Genomic DNA, 16256 nt, shown 5'->3' with positions numbered 1-16256 from the left:
AAAAAAAAGGGGGGGGGTGGAATCGGTCCGTAAGCAAACAGCAGGCTGCTCGGTGAGTGGCTGCGGCGGCGGGTGCCCCCCTTCCCCGGCACGCCGCATGCAGAAGCCCCACATGATCGAGCCGCGAGCTGCCCGCCTGCGCCTCCTCCTCCTCCTCCTCTTCCTCCTCGCCTTCATCCCCGGCGCCCGCCGCCGCCACATCCCGCTTCGGACCCACGCGTGTGCATGTATGTACGTGTGTGAGTGTGTGTGAGCGTGAGTGTGTGCTGTGAGCGTGCCTGCGTGCACACCTCCGCGCCCCCCGCGCCCTGCGGCTGCCTCCGGCTCCGTCTCGCAGCGGCAGCGCCGGCTGCCCGCTCCCGCAGGCGGCTGGTGCCGGATCGAGGCGCAGCGAAGGGACCGGTCATTGCAAGAAGGGGGCGTGACTGTGTAAAGATTTTTTTTTTTTTTTTCCCTCTCCTTTCCTCCCATAAAGCGATTTTTTTTTTTTTTTTCGCAAAAGTGACTTCTGCCCCTCCAATCCTCTTCGCTCTTTACGATCCCTCCCTGCCTGCCGCTGCATTCAAGTTTATTTATTTGCCTGCTGGCGTGGTACGTCTTTCCTTGCTGCTCCTGCTGCTGCTTCAGAGGGAAAAGGGGAGCAGCTGTCGGGCAAGACCGAGAAGAACCGGGGTGGTGTTTTTTTATTTTTTTTTTTCCCGATCTCCTTATGTAGTCATCTGAGGGGTGGATTCTTTTCCTCCCAACCCCTCCCTGCTCGTTCAAACTGTTTTGTCCTTCCGCAGAAGTTGATGCTCCCGGGACTGGACCCTGCTTTATCACAGAGGCGCTCCGGGAAGCTGAAGCAGATTTCCGCACCTCGCCGCACCGCTCCGTCCCTCCCCCGGGCTGGGGAGGCCAACCAGGACCGGCATCACCAGAGGAGTTTGCAGGCTTGATTTTCTACTTCTCCGAGGTTTTGCTTTTCTCCACGCCCTCCCATAAAATAATTTTTATTTCCATCTCCTTGGTTTCCACGCCGCAATATTTCTTGGATTGGCCGTTCTTTTTTTTTTTTTTTTTCTGTTCCCCTCCTTTTTTTTTTTTTTTTTTTTTTCCTTTTGCCTTTGCTGTTGCTCAGTCCTTGGTGCATCCAACGCCCAGGAACAGGAAGGACGAGAAAACCACTCCACAAAGTCTCCTTCAAGACACTCTGCGCTGCAGAACAGGCTCCCCAACTCCCATCAGCGCAGCAAACAAACTCCTCAGGGCTTTTGCTGCCCCTCCACCACCACCACCACCACCGCCACCACCACACACCCTTTTATTTTATTTTATTTTATTTTATTTTATTTTATTTTATTTTATTTTATTTTATTTTATTTTATTTTATTTTATTTTATTTTATTTTATTTTATTTTATTTTATTTTATTTTATTTTATTTTATTTTATTTTATTTTATTTTATTTTATTTTATTTTTTTTAATTTCCTCTTTGCTTTTGCATTCGCGGAGGGCCGGGAAGGAAGACACAAACTTACCGCTCCGAGCTCCTCCGGCCTCCCTCGCCCCTCTCCCAGCCGGCGGTCTTTAATCCGCCGCCGGGACCCCTCGCGGGCTCCCCCAGCGAGCGGAGCCCCGCGCCCCCCTCTCCCCGTCCCCTCGCTCCGCGGCCGCCCCCGAGCCGCGGGGCCGCTCGCAGGGGGCGGTGGGGCGCGGCGCCGGGGGCCCGGTGTATGTCGTGCCCCGGCCTCCCGGTGAATGAGCACCGCCCGCCGCCTGCCGCCGCCGCCCGCCTCGGCCCCCACCTCCCCCTGCCGGGGTGAGGCTGCCTGAGGGTCCCCGCGGGTCGCGCATCCCCGCCGGCTGCCGAGAGGAGCCCATTGCTTCTCCCTCCTCCCTCTCTCCCGCCAGCCTCCCCCTCTCTGCCCCCTTCATTTTATTTTTATTGCCACATTTCCCCCTTTTTTTTTTTTTCCTTTTACCATCCTCCCCACGCTCCCCTGCCTTCCACCCCCCTTCCCCTAATTTTTTTTTCCGCCGGGCGCGATGCCGCACGTGGAGATGCTGCTGCTGGCGGCCGCGGCGCTGTGGGTGTGCGTTCGCGGGCAGGAGCCGGGCGCCAAGGCGGTGGCCGACCGCTACGCCGTCTACTGGAACAGCACCAACCCCAGGTACGCGGGGCGGCCGCGGGGGGACTAGAAAAAGACGCGGACGGGGGTCGGGAGGCGCCGGGCGGGGAGCGAGGGGAGCGCCGGCGGCGGCTGCTGCAGCCCGGAGCCTGCGGGAGATGCCCCGTCTGCGGGATGGGGCGGAAAACTTTTATTTTAATTATTATAAATTTTGGGGAGGGGGGGTGAGGGGGAAGCTGGTGCCCCGCCGGGGGTCTCTCCCCTTTATCGGTCCGGATCATCACAGCTCCCCGCCGCCGCCCGTCGGGGGTCCGGGGCTAGCCGAGAGGAGGCGAGGTAGGTACCGGGCCGGGGCCGTCGGGGGGGCAAGAGGGCGCCTGGACGGCGTCCCCGCTCCTGACAGTCGCCTCTGCAACGCGGCGGAGCGAGCACGCTTTGGGAGGCTCCCGTGATTTTCCTGGAGTTTCCCCCTCGCGTTTAGCATCGGGGAATTTCAGCGCTGCTCCAAATGGTATCCGTGTGTTTGGAGGAAAAGTCACCCGGGTATTTTTTTTTTTCCTTGTTAAAGTACGTGTGAACAGACTTTTCCTTTCTCCCTCTTTCTCCCTCTTTCTCCCTCTTTCTCCCTCTTTCTCCCTCTTTCTCCCTCTTTCTCCCTCTTTCTCCCTCTTTCTCCCTCTTTCTCCCTCTTTCTCCCTCTTTCTCCCTCTTTCTCCCTCTTTCTCCCTTTCTTTCTCTCTTAAAAAACAAACAAAAAAACCCATGTCAAGCTAGTCTAAATAAATTTGGGGCTATTTTATCTTAGGTTATCTCTTTTTTTATGCTTCTGATACTGCTGTTTGGTTTGAGATTAGCACATTGATTTTTGTCACAGGTCATGTTTTTTAATAGGTCTGTGTTGCCTGCAGAAAACTCCCCTACTCGGTATTCCGGAGTGGCTTCAGAATAGGTGATGCAGAGGTTACGGGCAGAATTTCCAAGTGTGGAGAGGTAGCTGCTCTGTCCCGCACTTGAATGCTGGGTTCCTGCTAACAATGCCTCAGCATTACATGGCTGGCACAAGAAGCTTAGGACAAAAAAGTATTTATCCAAAGAAGCAGCCGTGCCTGGGAACGATGAGCATCTATAATTTTAAGTGCCTGTCTCTACATTTTCCTCTCTTGACATGCGTTGCTTGAAAAAAATTGCTCGTTGTAAATGAGACAAAAAGTTGCATCGTATACCACACATCTGAAAAAATTGCTTCTCTCTCAAAAACAGCTTTTTTTTTCTTTTTTTTTTTTTCTATTGTTGTTAGGCAAAATGAAATGTTACTGTTGGAAAAAAAAATATTCACAAATCCCACTGGGCAGAAGAGGGATTGTTGAAAGAAATAGGTTTGCCTAAATGATCTGCACATGTTGCTGATGTAGCAGTTAAACAAAATACTTCAAAAATAACCTCACATTCAGGATTTTTAACTTCTGCAGTCTCGTGTGTGATGAGCTCACACGACAACTGCACATGGGTAGAGGTAGTTGAAGGTACAAGCAGCACTCATCTAGTCAGTGGGTATTATGCACTGAGTGAATTTGTGAGGATTTTAATGAGTTTAATGGTATTTTACCGCTGTTAATGAAATCTTCTCTTAGTCCAACATTAAAAATAGCAGACTGCAGAGAAAACTTAGTACTGTTATTCTTCCAAACACCAGAGGAATACTTAATTGCAAGATGCTTCCAAACCTTCCCCTTGAAAAACAAATGCTTATTTCTCTCTTAAAATACTCATTGCCCCCTCTCACAAAGAAAGTATCTATTTGGACATGTGGTGCTTGTCCGTGAGTTAAAACTGTGAGGAAGAGCAGGGTGCCGCTATATTTCTCCTTTGTTTTATTCTGTGTGCCTTTCAAGTTGCATGATCATTACAGAGAAACAGGCAAACACCTCATTGGTTAGACTGGGGAGACCCAAAGAAAAGAAAACACTTTTGGTTTGAAGTCATTTTGTCAGGATGTAAGGTGAAGGCAAAATTCGCGTTCGTTACCAATGGTTTTAGGTCATTTAGCAGTGCTGTAGGAATAACTCCTAAGTGGTTTATCTGCTTCTAGAGAGAGATTCAGGAAATGGACAGTCAGGTTTTTTACCCATAGAAGTAAGTAGGAATGCTTACTCTGAGATAACGATTTGAAATTAGAAGGCAAAATATGCTGCCATTCTATAGACACCAGTGCGGCCACAGTTCTTTAGCTTACTTTCTTGTGGTACTTATTCAAAAAAATTAACAACCAGTGTAGAACTAATTAACTCAGTTTAGAAATGAAATCTTCATCATTTTGATAGTGATTAAAGGCAAGGTAAAGTAAGGTTTCATGAAAACCCCGTCTGAAGTACTTAATAATGATTCAATTTATCTCGGATACCACGATACTTAGTTTTGTAGTGTGAAACTCCAGCAAATGAAATATACAGAAAGATCTCATCCTTATTAAAAGATACAATAGTAAGTTGATGAGTGGCCCAACTTGATAAGTACTGCTTGTGTGAACAATATTTTGGTAACTAAAAAGACTCTGTGAGTCTATTAACAAGTTCATATTACATTTCTTGAATGGTTGCCAAAGTTCTGCTAGAATAATTAAAAAGTGTTCTAGAATCATTATTGTTAGTATGTACAAGTAACAGAAAGTTGAATATTGTTACAGAGCGTCTTTTCTTAGAAACATTTTAAGCATTCCCGTTCCTTATTTTCTGTTTCGTATTTTAATTATCAGCATACACAAAGTACTGTAACTGGTGTAGTCCAATTCCAGATGGGATTATGTTTAAGTATCAGACTTTTGAAGTATAATAAAATAAGGTTATTTCGTCTATTTTTATTTGTGTGTGTGCGTGGATTGAAAGTTATTCATGGAATATGCCTGAAAATGTGTCTAATATTTTTGTTATTCTTGGGCTTAGAATTCAGTGCATGTAAATTCTAATTACCCCTTTAATGTCTTTCAGTACCGTCTGCATATGTATTCTTATAGAAGAGAGGAAAATGCTCTTGTCACAGTATATTCCTCTGAATCCAATGCTTAAAATACTTTTGGAAGTTTGGTTGGTAATGGAGCATATGCATTTAATCCTGATAGCTGGTGTCCTTGTAATGAAAATCCAGCCAAAATGTCATGTAACAGCCAAATATTGAAGCAGTCGACTTGCTTAGCACTTGCTACTGCTGTTAATCTTGTCAAGGTTCAACATGAGCTATTTTTAGTAATTATTATTACATTTTTCTGCTTGCAGGACTGTGCTTCAACGTTGTGGTTGGTATTTAGGTATTTTCCTGTAAGTTATTTCAGTGGCAGGTTTTGTAGCTTCATAAATTGTTACTGGTTTCACGGTAGTTAAAAAGACTTGCCATTCAAGTCTAGTTTCTGGTCACACATAGAGGCCAAACCTTGTAGTCTCAGGAAAGCAAATATTTTTTATTAGGAGTCTTATTGGATTTGGTTATCTCTTACAGAAGAAAATTGTGTATAAAATTACCTTCACAAGAGAATCATAAAGATATAGGATGCTGATACATTTTCTTCGTGTGTGTGTTTAGGTGGATAATAAAATCAAGAAATCAGCTGTTAATTAGAGAATTGAATAGATTGAAATCATGTCATATTCAATTGGTAAGTTGCCAGTATTAACCTGGGTACCATATTTCGATCAGCAGTGCTAGAGTTCTTGTTAAGAGAGATACTTGGGTATCAGTGAACAGGAAAATGAGTGGATGCTTCCGAAAATTCTGTGAATAGACCAGAATCTTACTACCCGGATGCTTAAAATGTGGAGCATTTTGCAAGTGAGTGTTCAGGCACTGAGTCAGAAAAGCATCTGACCCCACTGAACTGCATACTGCAATACTTAAGTTCTGTTGCAGCTGGTGGGTGAATAGATGTGTACTTAAGTGCCTCCCCGAACCCACCAAACGCACAGACCCAGCGCTGAGAAGCTCTGGCCATGGCTGCCTGTGCATGCCTGGCACTTCTTGGGAATATGCTGGCTGGATAGATGGATGGATGGACGAACAGACGGACAAGCATCCTCCATTTGCTGATGTGCATTTGAAGATTTCACCATTGCATGTTGATGGTATATGCTGAGGTCATGCATCTTCTATTTTTTTCTTCTTTCTTTTCCATCTTGAAATAGTTCTGCTTAAATACAGAGATTAGGGAAACTATGCAATTGGAATAGGAAAGAGGCAGTTGAGTTTGGTAAGAACAACTAAGAAGTTGGGGGTGAAAAGGGACAAAATCAAGACATTTGCTTTGGGTTTGGTATTCCACATCATTTCTATATCAAGAGAGGCATAATACCCCCTAAGTAAGTGAGCCGTACAAACAGTATGGCTTATGTTTTGGGAGCATTTTATGTGGCAGCTTGCTTCAAGAGCTGAAAGAATCTCTGACTGATTTCTTGTAATTAAAAGATCAGTAGCAGAGCCTTTGATTCTTTAACACCTACTTTCTTTGCTCTTAGTAGTTTTGCCAACACCTCATGTCTCCAAAAGAATTTTGGTGTTTATTTTAAAAGTGCACTTTTGAGGTAGTTTGAAACATTCTACGGAAGAAACACAAAGAATAATAGTTTCATTGCCTTCCACCTTTGTGTGAAAGGCACCTTGTTCAGTGGTAAATGATTTTCATGAAATGCTCCTTATTAAATCTTTTGCAAATGTACATACCAAGGACATTTCACTGCATTCGTTCTGCGAGCCCTGTATCCTTATGGGGAGGGACAGATAAAGAAGAGCCATCCTCTCCCTCCCCTCTTGCTGTGATCCCAGCAATCTACCAGCTTCATGCTGGGCTGAGAAAATGAATGAATGCAATTAGTCCTTCCGGAGTCACGGTCCTTGCAGTTTTAAGGTGAGAAGTATATAATATGTATATGCATATTACATGGATATGCATGGCTTTCAGTGGTTGTATATGTGCATATATATGTGAGCAAGCATATACGTATGTATGCATTGAAATGTGTCATTAGAAGGAGGTGCGGCATAGAGTAAATCATGATTGTTGTATGGGAAGAAAATCTCTACAATTTTTTAATCAGTGAACTTAACATTGAGAAAATAGTTTGTTACAAACTCATTCCCAGCTCTCGTCTTCCAGCACAGATCTTTTTGGCTTAAAATAATCGCAGTAGTAAAATAAACAATATATATTTATTTTAAAAAAGTGGGATCTGTGTTGTGGTTCTTGGCAGTCTTCCCGTTGTGCTCTTCCTTTGCATGCTGGCAGCCCCCAGGCCAGTAGGTAGGCAGGTGGGTGGATGCCCAAGCACACAGGCACACAGATGTAAAATGAAACAGAGAAGATTACAGGCATGTGCTTTGAGAACTCTCAGGGCTTATTAGAGTACCTTGTTACTGCTTCTTCCTGAAACAGCCGGTGTCACTGGGCAGTGTACTGCATGGTAGAAATATTAGGCTTCAACAAAGCGCGTGAAGAAGGCTGGTCATTTTGATCTCCTTAGAGAAAATGCTAACAAAGACACAACCTTTCATGGAGAAAGCATGAGTAGTCAGTAGTTCTTCCATAACTGTGAGATGCACCTGTCTTGCTCTTCTGGTTCACTGTTAGTTTTTCAGATTTTTTTTAAGGCAAAGAGAAATATTTTGGAACTGCGTTTTTCTTCTTCAGCTGTCCTGTTCTGAACATTTTTTTCAAATGTCTTTATTCTCACGATTAATCTAATCTTCCAGTATTTCTGAATGGTCTAATTCACTGTTGATAATAAAGGGTCCTGTTTAAGTTTTCTTTGCACTTCTGCTTAAAAAGTAGTCAGTCAGCAGCACGCCAATATAACGAAGTGGAAACATTTGGTTTAAAATAAACAGACACGTTATTGAAACTGCTTTCTGGTGATATTACAGTTATTGTGAGTAAACCCTACTGTAATGCAGTTCAGCATTACTGGATGGAAGAAAAGAACCGTTCATGCATTGGACGTCTCCCTTGCATTTTTGCATTCTCCCTATTCATTGTAGTCTCTAAAAGCTAGATTATAATTGAGCTCATTTAAAATGGTGGGTATTATTTTAAAGTATGCAAACATGGATAGATGTCTGAAATCCTTCTCTAAGAAACTGAGCATAGGTTGTGACATTACAAAACCACAAATTCCTATTCCCACATGTTTTTAAAAATTGTTTGTGTTAAAATCAAGTATTTGAAAATTAAAATAATAATAATAATACAAATGATGCTAGTCTGTGAGGACAGAGATTTTATCTTGCTTCTATAGAACACCATGGTTTCCCATAACAGAAAAGTAAACCTCCTATATGTTTTTCATCTGGGGAAATGTCCATCATATTTTACTGTTGACAGGTTGATGAAAATCCATCATTAGATCCTAGTTTTATGAAAAAATGAGTTTGTTTATTTTTGACTGCTGCAAAATGTAGAGAAAGTTTGATGCCCATTTTCTGTTATCTGATATGATAGGAGTTTTATGCCCATTTTTCTGTTTAAATGCATGACCAGTAAAAATGCTGTCAAAAGAGAAATCAACTAACGAGAAGATACACAAGAGCCCTGTTAATTAGCAAGATGTGCTTGAATAGCTAACAGCAACTTCTTACAGCTAATTCTTCAGGTTTGGCGATTTTTACTGGAAAAGTCAAGATTATGATTCCTATTCTGTCACTTGCAGTATAATCTGGGAGAAGAATTTACCTATCCAGGCTGGTATATGGTGTGAAAAAAAAGGGATCGTAGACTGACAAAACCTATAAGTACAGTATTAGTTACATTTTACTTCTTGTATTTTACTTTCCATCATTAAATCAGCATATTAATCTGACAAAGAACTGTTTGATAGTAATACTTACAATTAAAAAAATACACATTCATCACTGACTAACTTTCAAATTTTTTTTATTTTTTTTTTATATTGGACTCTTGAAGAATCATTTTATTTGAAAGACCCCATTTTAATTTTTTTTATGTCAGTAATGAAGTGGTGCTGGAGTGCAGAGAATGAGTAATTTGCTTGTGAATCATCAGATGAAGTGAAAATCAGTAGATAAGTTTGCTTTGATCACTGTATGCTAAAATATCTTTTTGTTCCATTTTCATTGATAAAATTCAGCCTCATAACAATTAAGAAATACATTTGATTGAATGTATTTTATGTCATAATTAATATTTACAGTGTAGCATGGATGTTGTTTGTTCATTAAAAGAATATATTTTTTCCTCCCCAAAATGGTTTTTTTTTTTTTTTTTTTTTTTTGCTTCTGGGTGGATGCTGGGCAGTGGCAGGCATATTCATATTATGTGGTTTGCTCATCAGTAGTAGTTGAACACTGTGGCCTTTCCGTTGTGGATAACAGTGAAACTACCTTTTTCCTTTTGTGGACTTCAAAGTAGTATTTTTTCTGTTAATATTATGGTTCAGAAGATTTTTTCCCATTCTCTCTACACACATTCCTTAATCCCATTATCTAATCACACAAGGAATTGTTAAGAAATATATTTTAATTTTTATTACAGTATTTGTACTGTACACAGAATTTTTCATTTTGATTTTTTCTTTACATCTGTTTAAATTTTGTAAATAAATTTGGGTACCTTGTATGCGGTCTGTGCCTTTGAAGCAGGAGCTAAATACATTCTAAATTTTTTCATCAAAACTAAACAAATAAATCCTCATCTGTGGCTAAGGCTTTGCTGGTTTTGTAGTGCTATGTAAATAAAATGTAGATTCTTTTTTTTTTTTGTGAGGAGGCAGAAAAAAAATATTTCGCCTACTGGTAGGTTTGATGATGATCTTTGTAGTACAGCTATCAGTCTGCTATGCTGGTTAATCAGTGTTAGGTAAGGACTGCTAACAGCTTTAATGATGTTGCCTTCCATGGAACTGTTAAAAGTTGCTCCAAAGAAACTTCCTAATTAATGTTGCTAATAAGCGGGAAAAACAGCTGCATTGGTTTTTTTTTTTGTATTTTTTTTTTCCCCCTTTAGTTGATGTCTAATCAAATTTTAAAAATAGTCGTGTATTCATACAGGCAGGGCATTTGGTGAGCAGAAGTTAACAAAGTAGGAACTATCAATCCTGCTCTCTTTCCTATTGTTTCCAGAAAAGAAGGAAATAAAGAGAGACTCTGGAATTTGAAAGTATTGACCTTCTGACATGCACACACAGCATGGTCATTGCACTGGCACATAAAGTGCCTTAAGCCACCATAATGGCAAACTGCATTTTTGAAGTTACTGATATGAGAGCCAGCTGGATGGGGGATGGAGAGCCAACATTGACTCTACAGCTATTTGCAAGTTTCCACTTTAGAGACAGACAGCTTCACTTTTATATTCCCAAACTTACCACTTAGGAATAATGTTGCTTTGTTCGGTTTAGCCAGGGATTTGTGACTGCTACATAGACTTAGTACCGTTTGGTCCAGAATTGTGTGGTCATTCTTCATAGAGATCTGCTTCACAGAGTAATTTCATTCATCTGGTGATGGGGGAGGGATGAGAAACAGTGAGGGGACATTCAGATATAGCATTCTTCAAGGAAAATGCGCATCCACATTAGCTAGTCCCCTTCTTAAAGCTTTTTAAAGATTTGGAGCAAGTATTTAAAAGCCAATTCAGGCCCGTGTCTTTGGAATACATGTGATCTCCTAGATAGGCTGTCCATGCGTGATCTGGAAAAGACCTCATACTTTATGTACTGCAACAGCTCTTCCCCCCCCCCCCTTTTTTTTTTTCTATTTGCTTACAGTTATTGCTCCAGTACACTTATACATCTTTTTATAGTTCTCTTGGGGCTTAGTTTATTAAAAATTAGTGATCCATCACTAAGCGGGGTACAGTACACATACTGGTGCTCCCAAAAGGGAGTTTTTGTGCCAAAACAGAAGAAATAATAGGGATACAAAAGCTGCCAAAAAGCGTGTCTCCCAATTGCTAATTAATCAGGCAAAAAAGCACCTCAGCAACTACAGTTGAATGTGGGACAGTTTGTTGTAAATATTTAATAAAGATGTGTTAAGGGGACATAATATCTTCTTGTTTGTATCTGTGTATATTAAAAAAAAAAGGCAAATAAAAATGTCATCTATGTGCCAGAGTTGTTGGGGATTTCTTTTATGTTGATGGCATTGTCGCTGGTAGAGCTCTTTCAGAAAACCTCTTGCTGCTTTTGAGCAAAAAAAATATCATTTTGTCTATTTATTGTTCCTGTCTGTTTTTAAGTTGGTGGTTGATGATAGTATCTATAACCTATAAGTGAAGCTTCAGAAAAGATACATTAAACAAAAACACATCTTCAGCAATCTGGGTTACAAGGTATGGGGAAAAAAGGAGCCATTGCTGTGAATATCTGGTATCCAATTCTGCCAATCACTTTTGGCACAGCTCCCATCATGGTTGCTGTGCCCATAATTAAATGCCTGTCATTAGTGTATTTTTCCATAACATTTACAATGGAAAAGGCAAGGGGTCCTTCCAGAGCTATGGCTGTCAGGGGAACAATAAAAACTAATTACACACTCTGCTGTCACCATTGTCAGATCTGCTTTTGGGGGTAAAGAACATGGAAAGTGTGTGCCTAATAATTATATATATAAAATTATATATATACAATACCCAATTGGGGAAACTCAGTCATAGTGAAGTGACATTTACATGGAAGTTTATTATTCCTGTATTCAAAAGACCTTAATTCTAGGGTTGCATTTTTCCCCTCACTTATGGCTAAGTTGCACGCACTTTTCCCTTTACGTTCAGTCACTTTTGCCTTTCTCTGTTTCTTTCTCTCTTGCACACTTTCTGGTGAACTGAGCTTTCCAATAAAATTGCTCAGATCAAAGCTGGTATTTGCCTGCATTTATTAAGTGGGTGCAAATCATCTTATCCTTTGTATTCTTTTGCTTGTGTCCTGCATAGTAAACTGGATAAAAAATGCTGAAAGAAAGCAGCTAGTGCTTTCAGATAAGTTTGCTTGTTCACCTTTTTTCTGTTTTCAGTCCACGGCCTGCGGGTCATCCTCAGTGAAATCAGGAGGTTAAGATTTTGGAGTGTTGCAGCAGTGACTCTGGTGAAGTGTGTGCCAGTTCTGTTTGTCAGTGCACAGATATTTCCCAATGTAAGCATGAGGGCGTAGCTGGAGAGTGAATTATCTGTAGAATGCTGTACTTAAAAGACATTGAAGGAGTAAAGTCATGCCGTTGCACTAATATTTACTAATGTTTTTCTTCTGTAGCCTGTAAAATGAATAATTTATTTAAGCAAATTTTTTTAGCCCACAGATTTTAAAAAGAATAGATCCTTGGAGCCAGGATTTTGAATATGTTTAGGTACCTGGAGTTACAGAGAAGAGCTGTGTGGGATTTTTGAGACTGCTTGGTACCTAGCTGCCTTAGATTTTATTTCTGCTTTCTTACACCTTTAGGTACTTAAATACCTATCAAAAAATGATCCCTAAAGCTGCTTGAGGAAAACAGTGTAAATTTATATTTTATTTTATTTTTTATTATTATTATTATCATTGTTTTTTTTGAATAGGTGAAGTCTGTAGGATCTGATGTGTATAATGAGGAATCATAGTCTATTTGCCTTATATGCTCAGTGGATACCAAGGATCTAAAGTTGGTCTTTTTTTTTAATCTGCCATCTTTTGATGCTTTCTTACTGCAGTATTCTAGGCAGCATTCATATCTGTCTCCACGGAAGGGAAGTGATTCTCCCACAGGTTTGGAGAGGAGCTGACTGAGGTCCCGTGGTCACAATGGCATGGTGTTGCTCATGAGCGGGACTTCCAGTCATTAGGCTTGCCTCCTTCCACAAGGCCTTGCAAACCACGCAACTGAAATCTACTGAGACCAAGCCACGTATGTGGATATTTGTCTCAATGGATCCAAATAATATCTAGATGGAACCTTCTTAAACTGCTTTTGCAGGGTTGTGACCCACAGCTTTGGGGAGCTGAGGAGATAGAGGTGAACCCAGTGGATGAACAGTCACTGTGCCACCAGCAGCGTCAGCAGTGTGGGCTGGCTAGCCCTAGGTGGTGAGCATACGGTGAGGCACTGCTGTGCTGGGCACCGTATGTAGTCAGGGACAATTTGGTATGTGCTAAAGAATGATTAAGATCGAAACTAAAATCAGTAGTGCAAAATTAGGATACAGGTTATGTGTTTTCCAAAGCACTATGTGATACATGTTTCTTTCCTGGCTAAGATACTTGTTAAAGACCAGATGGATCTTGTGAGTGTCCAAATATGATAGAGTCCATTTCTCAATGAAATAATTGAAACACTGTATTCAGGAAATAATTCTCTATTTTCTACAAAATACAACAATAATCTTCTACAAAATAAAAGTTACTATTTTGCCAGAGGATCTTACTTCTTCTTTTTAATACAATAACAATGTGTGTTGTTACCTGTTTACCAAAACGCTGACAGCTTTTTGTAGTTTTGTGTTTGTTTTTTTTTTTTTTCGTATTGTGTTTTGAGGCTGCTGGAAGAATAAGAAAGCAATTTTTCTTGAAGCAATTTCATTTAAAGCAATATCAAATACTATGTTTTTCTTGATTTCCAGTGGACTTGCTGATGTCTAGGGGCTATGAGATACAACATAACGAGAGGAAGAAACATCTTTTAGGAAATGTGACACATTTAATTTGGAAAGACATGCATTGATGAAATACACCTCCTTTTCTTAAAAATGAGTCTCATTTAAAAAAAAAATAAAGTCCTAATTATTAAACTGAATCCGTCATACATATATACAAAATTTTGTCATGTTTTATAGTTTCTGTTGTAGGATAGTGGACCCAACTTAATGTTACTTGTAAGTATTTGTAATGAGTTGTCTTTAGGGTCCTAGAAATCTTTGAAAATTTTCTGTGAAGTTGATTAAAAAAAAATAAATCTTTGAAATAGTGTGAAAGTTTAATAATTATGTTAAGTTCACAATCCTTTTAAAGGATGTGTACACAATTTTATTGAGGAACTTAAGTGTTAAACAGTCCCCAGACAAACTACATTTACAAAAAATACAGGAACACTTCCTGCAGAGAACATGATCATTTTCTAACACGCTTAATAGCATAATTCTCATTTAAAAACATGAAATATAAATCAGTCTTTTAACACTTGGCACAAAAGTTGGATGCAGATATGTTATTTTCTTCACTAGCAGAAGTTCCGTACATTTGTTGAGGGTTTTGAGAGCATAAAGAGTTTCCTCATTAAAGTAAAAATAAAATATAAAGACTGTTGTTATTTGCAGTATCTTTAATCAAGGTGGTATGAAATTTCTCGTTAAGGTTAAGATTCACATTATCATAACAAGTGACAATGTAGGTGAAGAAGGAAAATTAATTAGAGAGGTAGATCATACTTGTTTCTCATTATACCCTGGCTATTCACTGCATTCAAATTCGAAGCGAACCTTTTCTCTATATCTCAACCATATAAAACTTACTTGCCAGGAACACATTATGAAGAGGATCTCCATATTCATTGTTTCTAGTACAAAGCATGATGTTTTGCTTTAAAAAAAAAATACACTTTTTTGTGATTTACGCCATCACTTTAATATTACTTTTTCAGACCCTGTCTCTGACTGAACTATATTTTATAGCTTACTGTAAAAAGAAATCTCCGTTTTCCATTTTTCATATTAGCTGTCTTGATTTAGTGCTGATATAATGGCCTTCTTCAGAACAAAGCATTTGGAACAGTTTCATGGGTACTTTGTTTTAGGTGTAGAGTTTGTATCTAATATATTATTACTGATGAAACCAGTTTTGCGTTTGTACCTTCTCTGAGTAAATCTGACCATTGCAGTCAGTGCTCAATTAAGAATTGTTTGTTTGTTTGTCTTGTTATGTCTGAAAGAGGAAATACTGCATCTAGTTTGTGTGATTTTTTTTTCTTTATACATCTATGTGAATGCCTACAAGACCTGAATTTTAGAAGAGAGTATTAGGTAGGTTTAACCCAATCATCTTAAGTTATTTCTTTTCTTTCATATTGGAGTAGATCTACTGTTAAGTCAAAATGTCTTCTGTTTTCCAGACTGTAACCAAAATGTTACTCACAAAATAATTCATTGTAGTGTCATAGTCCCCAGAGTATAGTGAGGTACCTGGGTGAAAAAATTCTGTTGCTTTCAGTTAAATGTGCTAGAGATCAGTGCTGTTTCCTATGATTGCTGCTAGGGATAGTACTCTTACCAGTTGTGGTCTGAGAAACATTTCTACCTTAGAGAAGGAAAAGAAATAAAAAAAATATTTATTTTAAAGATAAATTCAATATTTGAGAGCGTACCTTTCTTTCAATACCTACCTACTACTACTATGGATATTGGTCCATATCACTGCAAGAATACTGCTATTTAAATAATATATCAGAAGCAATAATAATGTTTAGACAAATATGACCTGTCAGTTGAGAAAATACCTCAGCAATACAGAATATTCTGATTAGTGATAATGCAGGGTTACTTACTACCTTTTCCTGCAGTATTCCATAGTATGTGGTTGGAAATAGGCTGTAAGTAGTATTCTGTAGTATTTATTTAGTCTGTTAACATATTGTGACCAGATGCTGTGCTATATTTGCGTGAAGTTTCCATTGAGTTTACTGAATCATTGGGGATGTCATAATTTTTATTTCTGAGGTCTAGGCAGCAATAAAAGAGAACAAAGTAAGTATCAGCTGTTAAGTGGACAGTATGTTACTGTTCCTTGTTCTTTTTCATTCCTCTCTAAATTTTAAAAACAGTATTAGTAATGTTAAACAATTTTTTAAAATGAAACGTAGTTAAATCTCTATGTAGAGATTTTTCATTTTATTTTCATTTACCACTTCTGCAATGTTCATTTTAGCTTTTACTTCCTTAGTAAGTTACTCAATGTTTTTTTTCCTCTTCTGAACTTTTGTTCCATCTTAACTACTGTTTCAGTCATAGTTACATTTATTTTGTATATATTAGAGTTTGTTTATCAATATATCGATTAAAATTCTCACCCCTCAAATAAGGTTAGGAGAATGTAATGTGTAAGGTGGTTAAGAGAAATTTGCTGCAGACTGAATTTTGTATAAAGGGAGCATGTACACATTTCCTTAGGACAGGGAAGCCTGTATTCTTTTGAA

At 39.5% G+C, this 16256-nt stretch overlaps 1 protein-coding gene across 9 annotated transcripts in view; it reads left to right on the top strand.

The window, feature by feature from the left end:
* The first annotated feature begins 11 nt into the window (after positions 1-11).
* EFNA5 (ephrin A5) overlaps positions 12-16256 on the top strand; it is a 212641-nt gene continuing 196396 nt past the window's right edge. The window contains exons 1-3 of one of the 9 annotated variants that reach the window (XM_083818789.1): positions 68-227; positions 786-955; positions 2044-2153. In XM_083818789.1, the coding sequence (XP_083674915.1) occupies positions 2044-2153 (110 nt within the window). In that variant the 5' untranslated portion in view covers positions 68-227; positions 786-955. The other 8 variants (XM_083818784.1, XM_083818785.1, XM_083818788.1 and 5 more) reach the window with 8 other exon arrangements.

Source organism: Anser anser, assembly GCF_964211835.1.
Source record: "Anser anser genome assembly, chromosome: Z".
NCBI classification, from domain to species: domain Eukaryota; kingdom Metazoa; phylum Chordata; class Aves; order Anseriformes; family Anatidae; genus Anser; species Anser anser.
The sequence above is the reverse complement of the archived record's forward strand: the minus strand, read 5'-3'. Positions and strand labels throughout refer to the sequence as shown.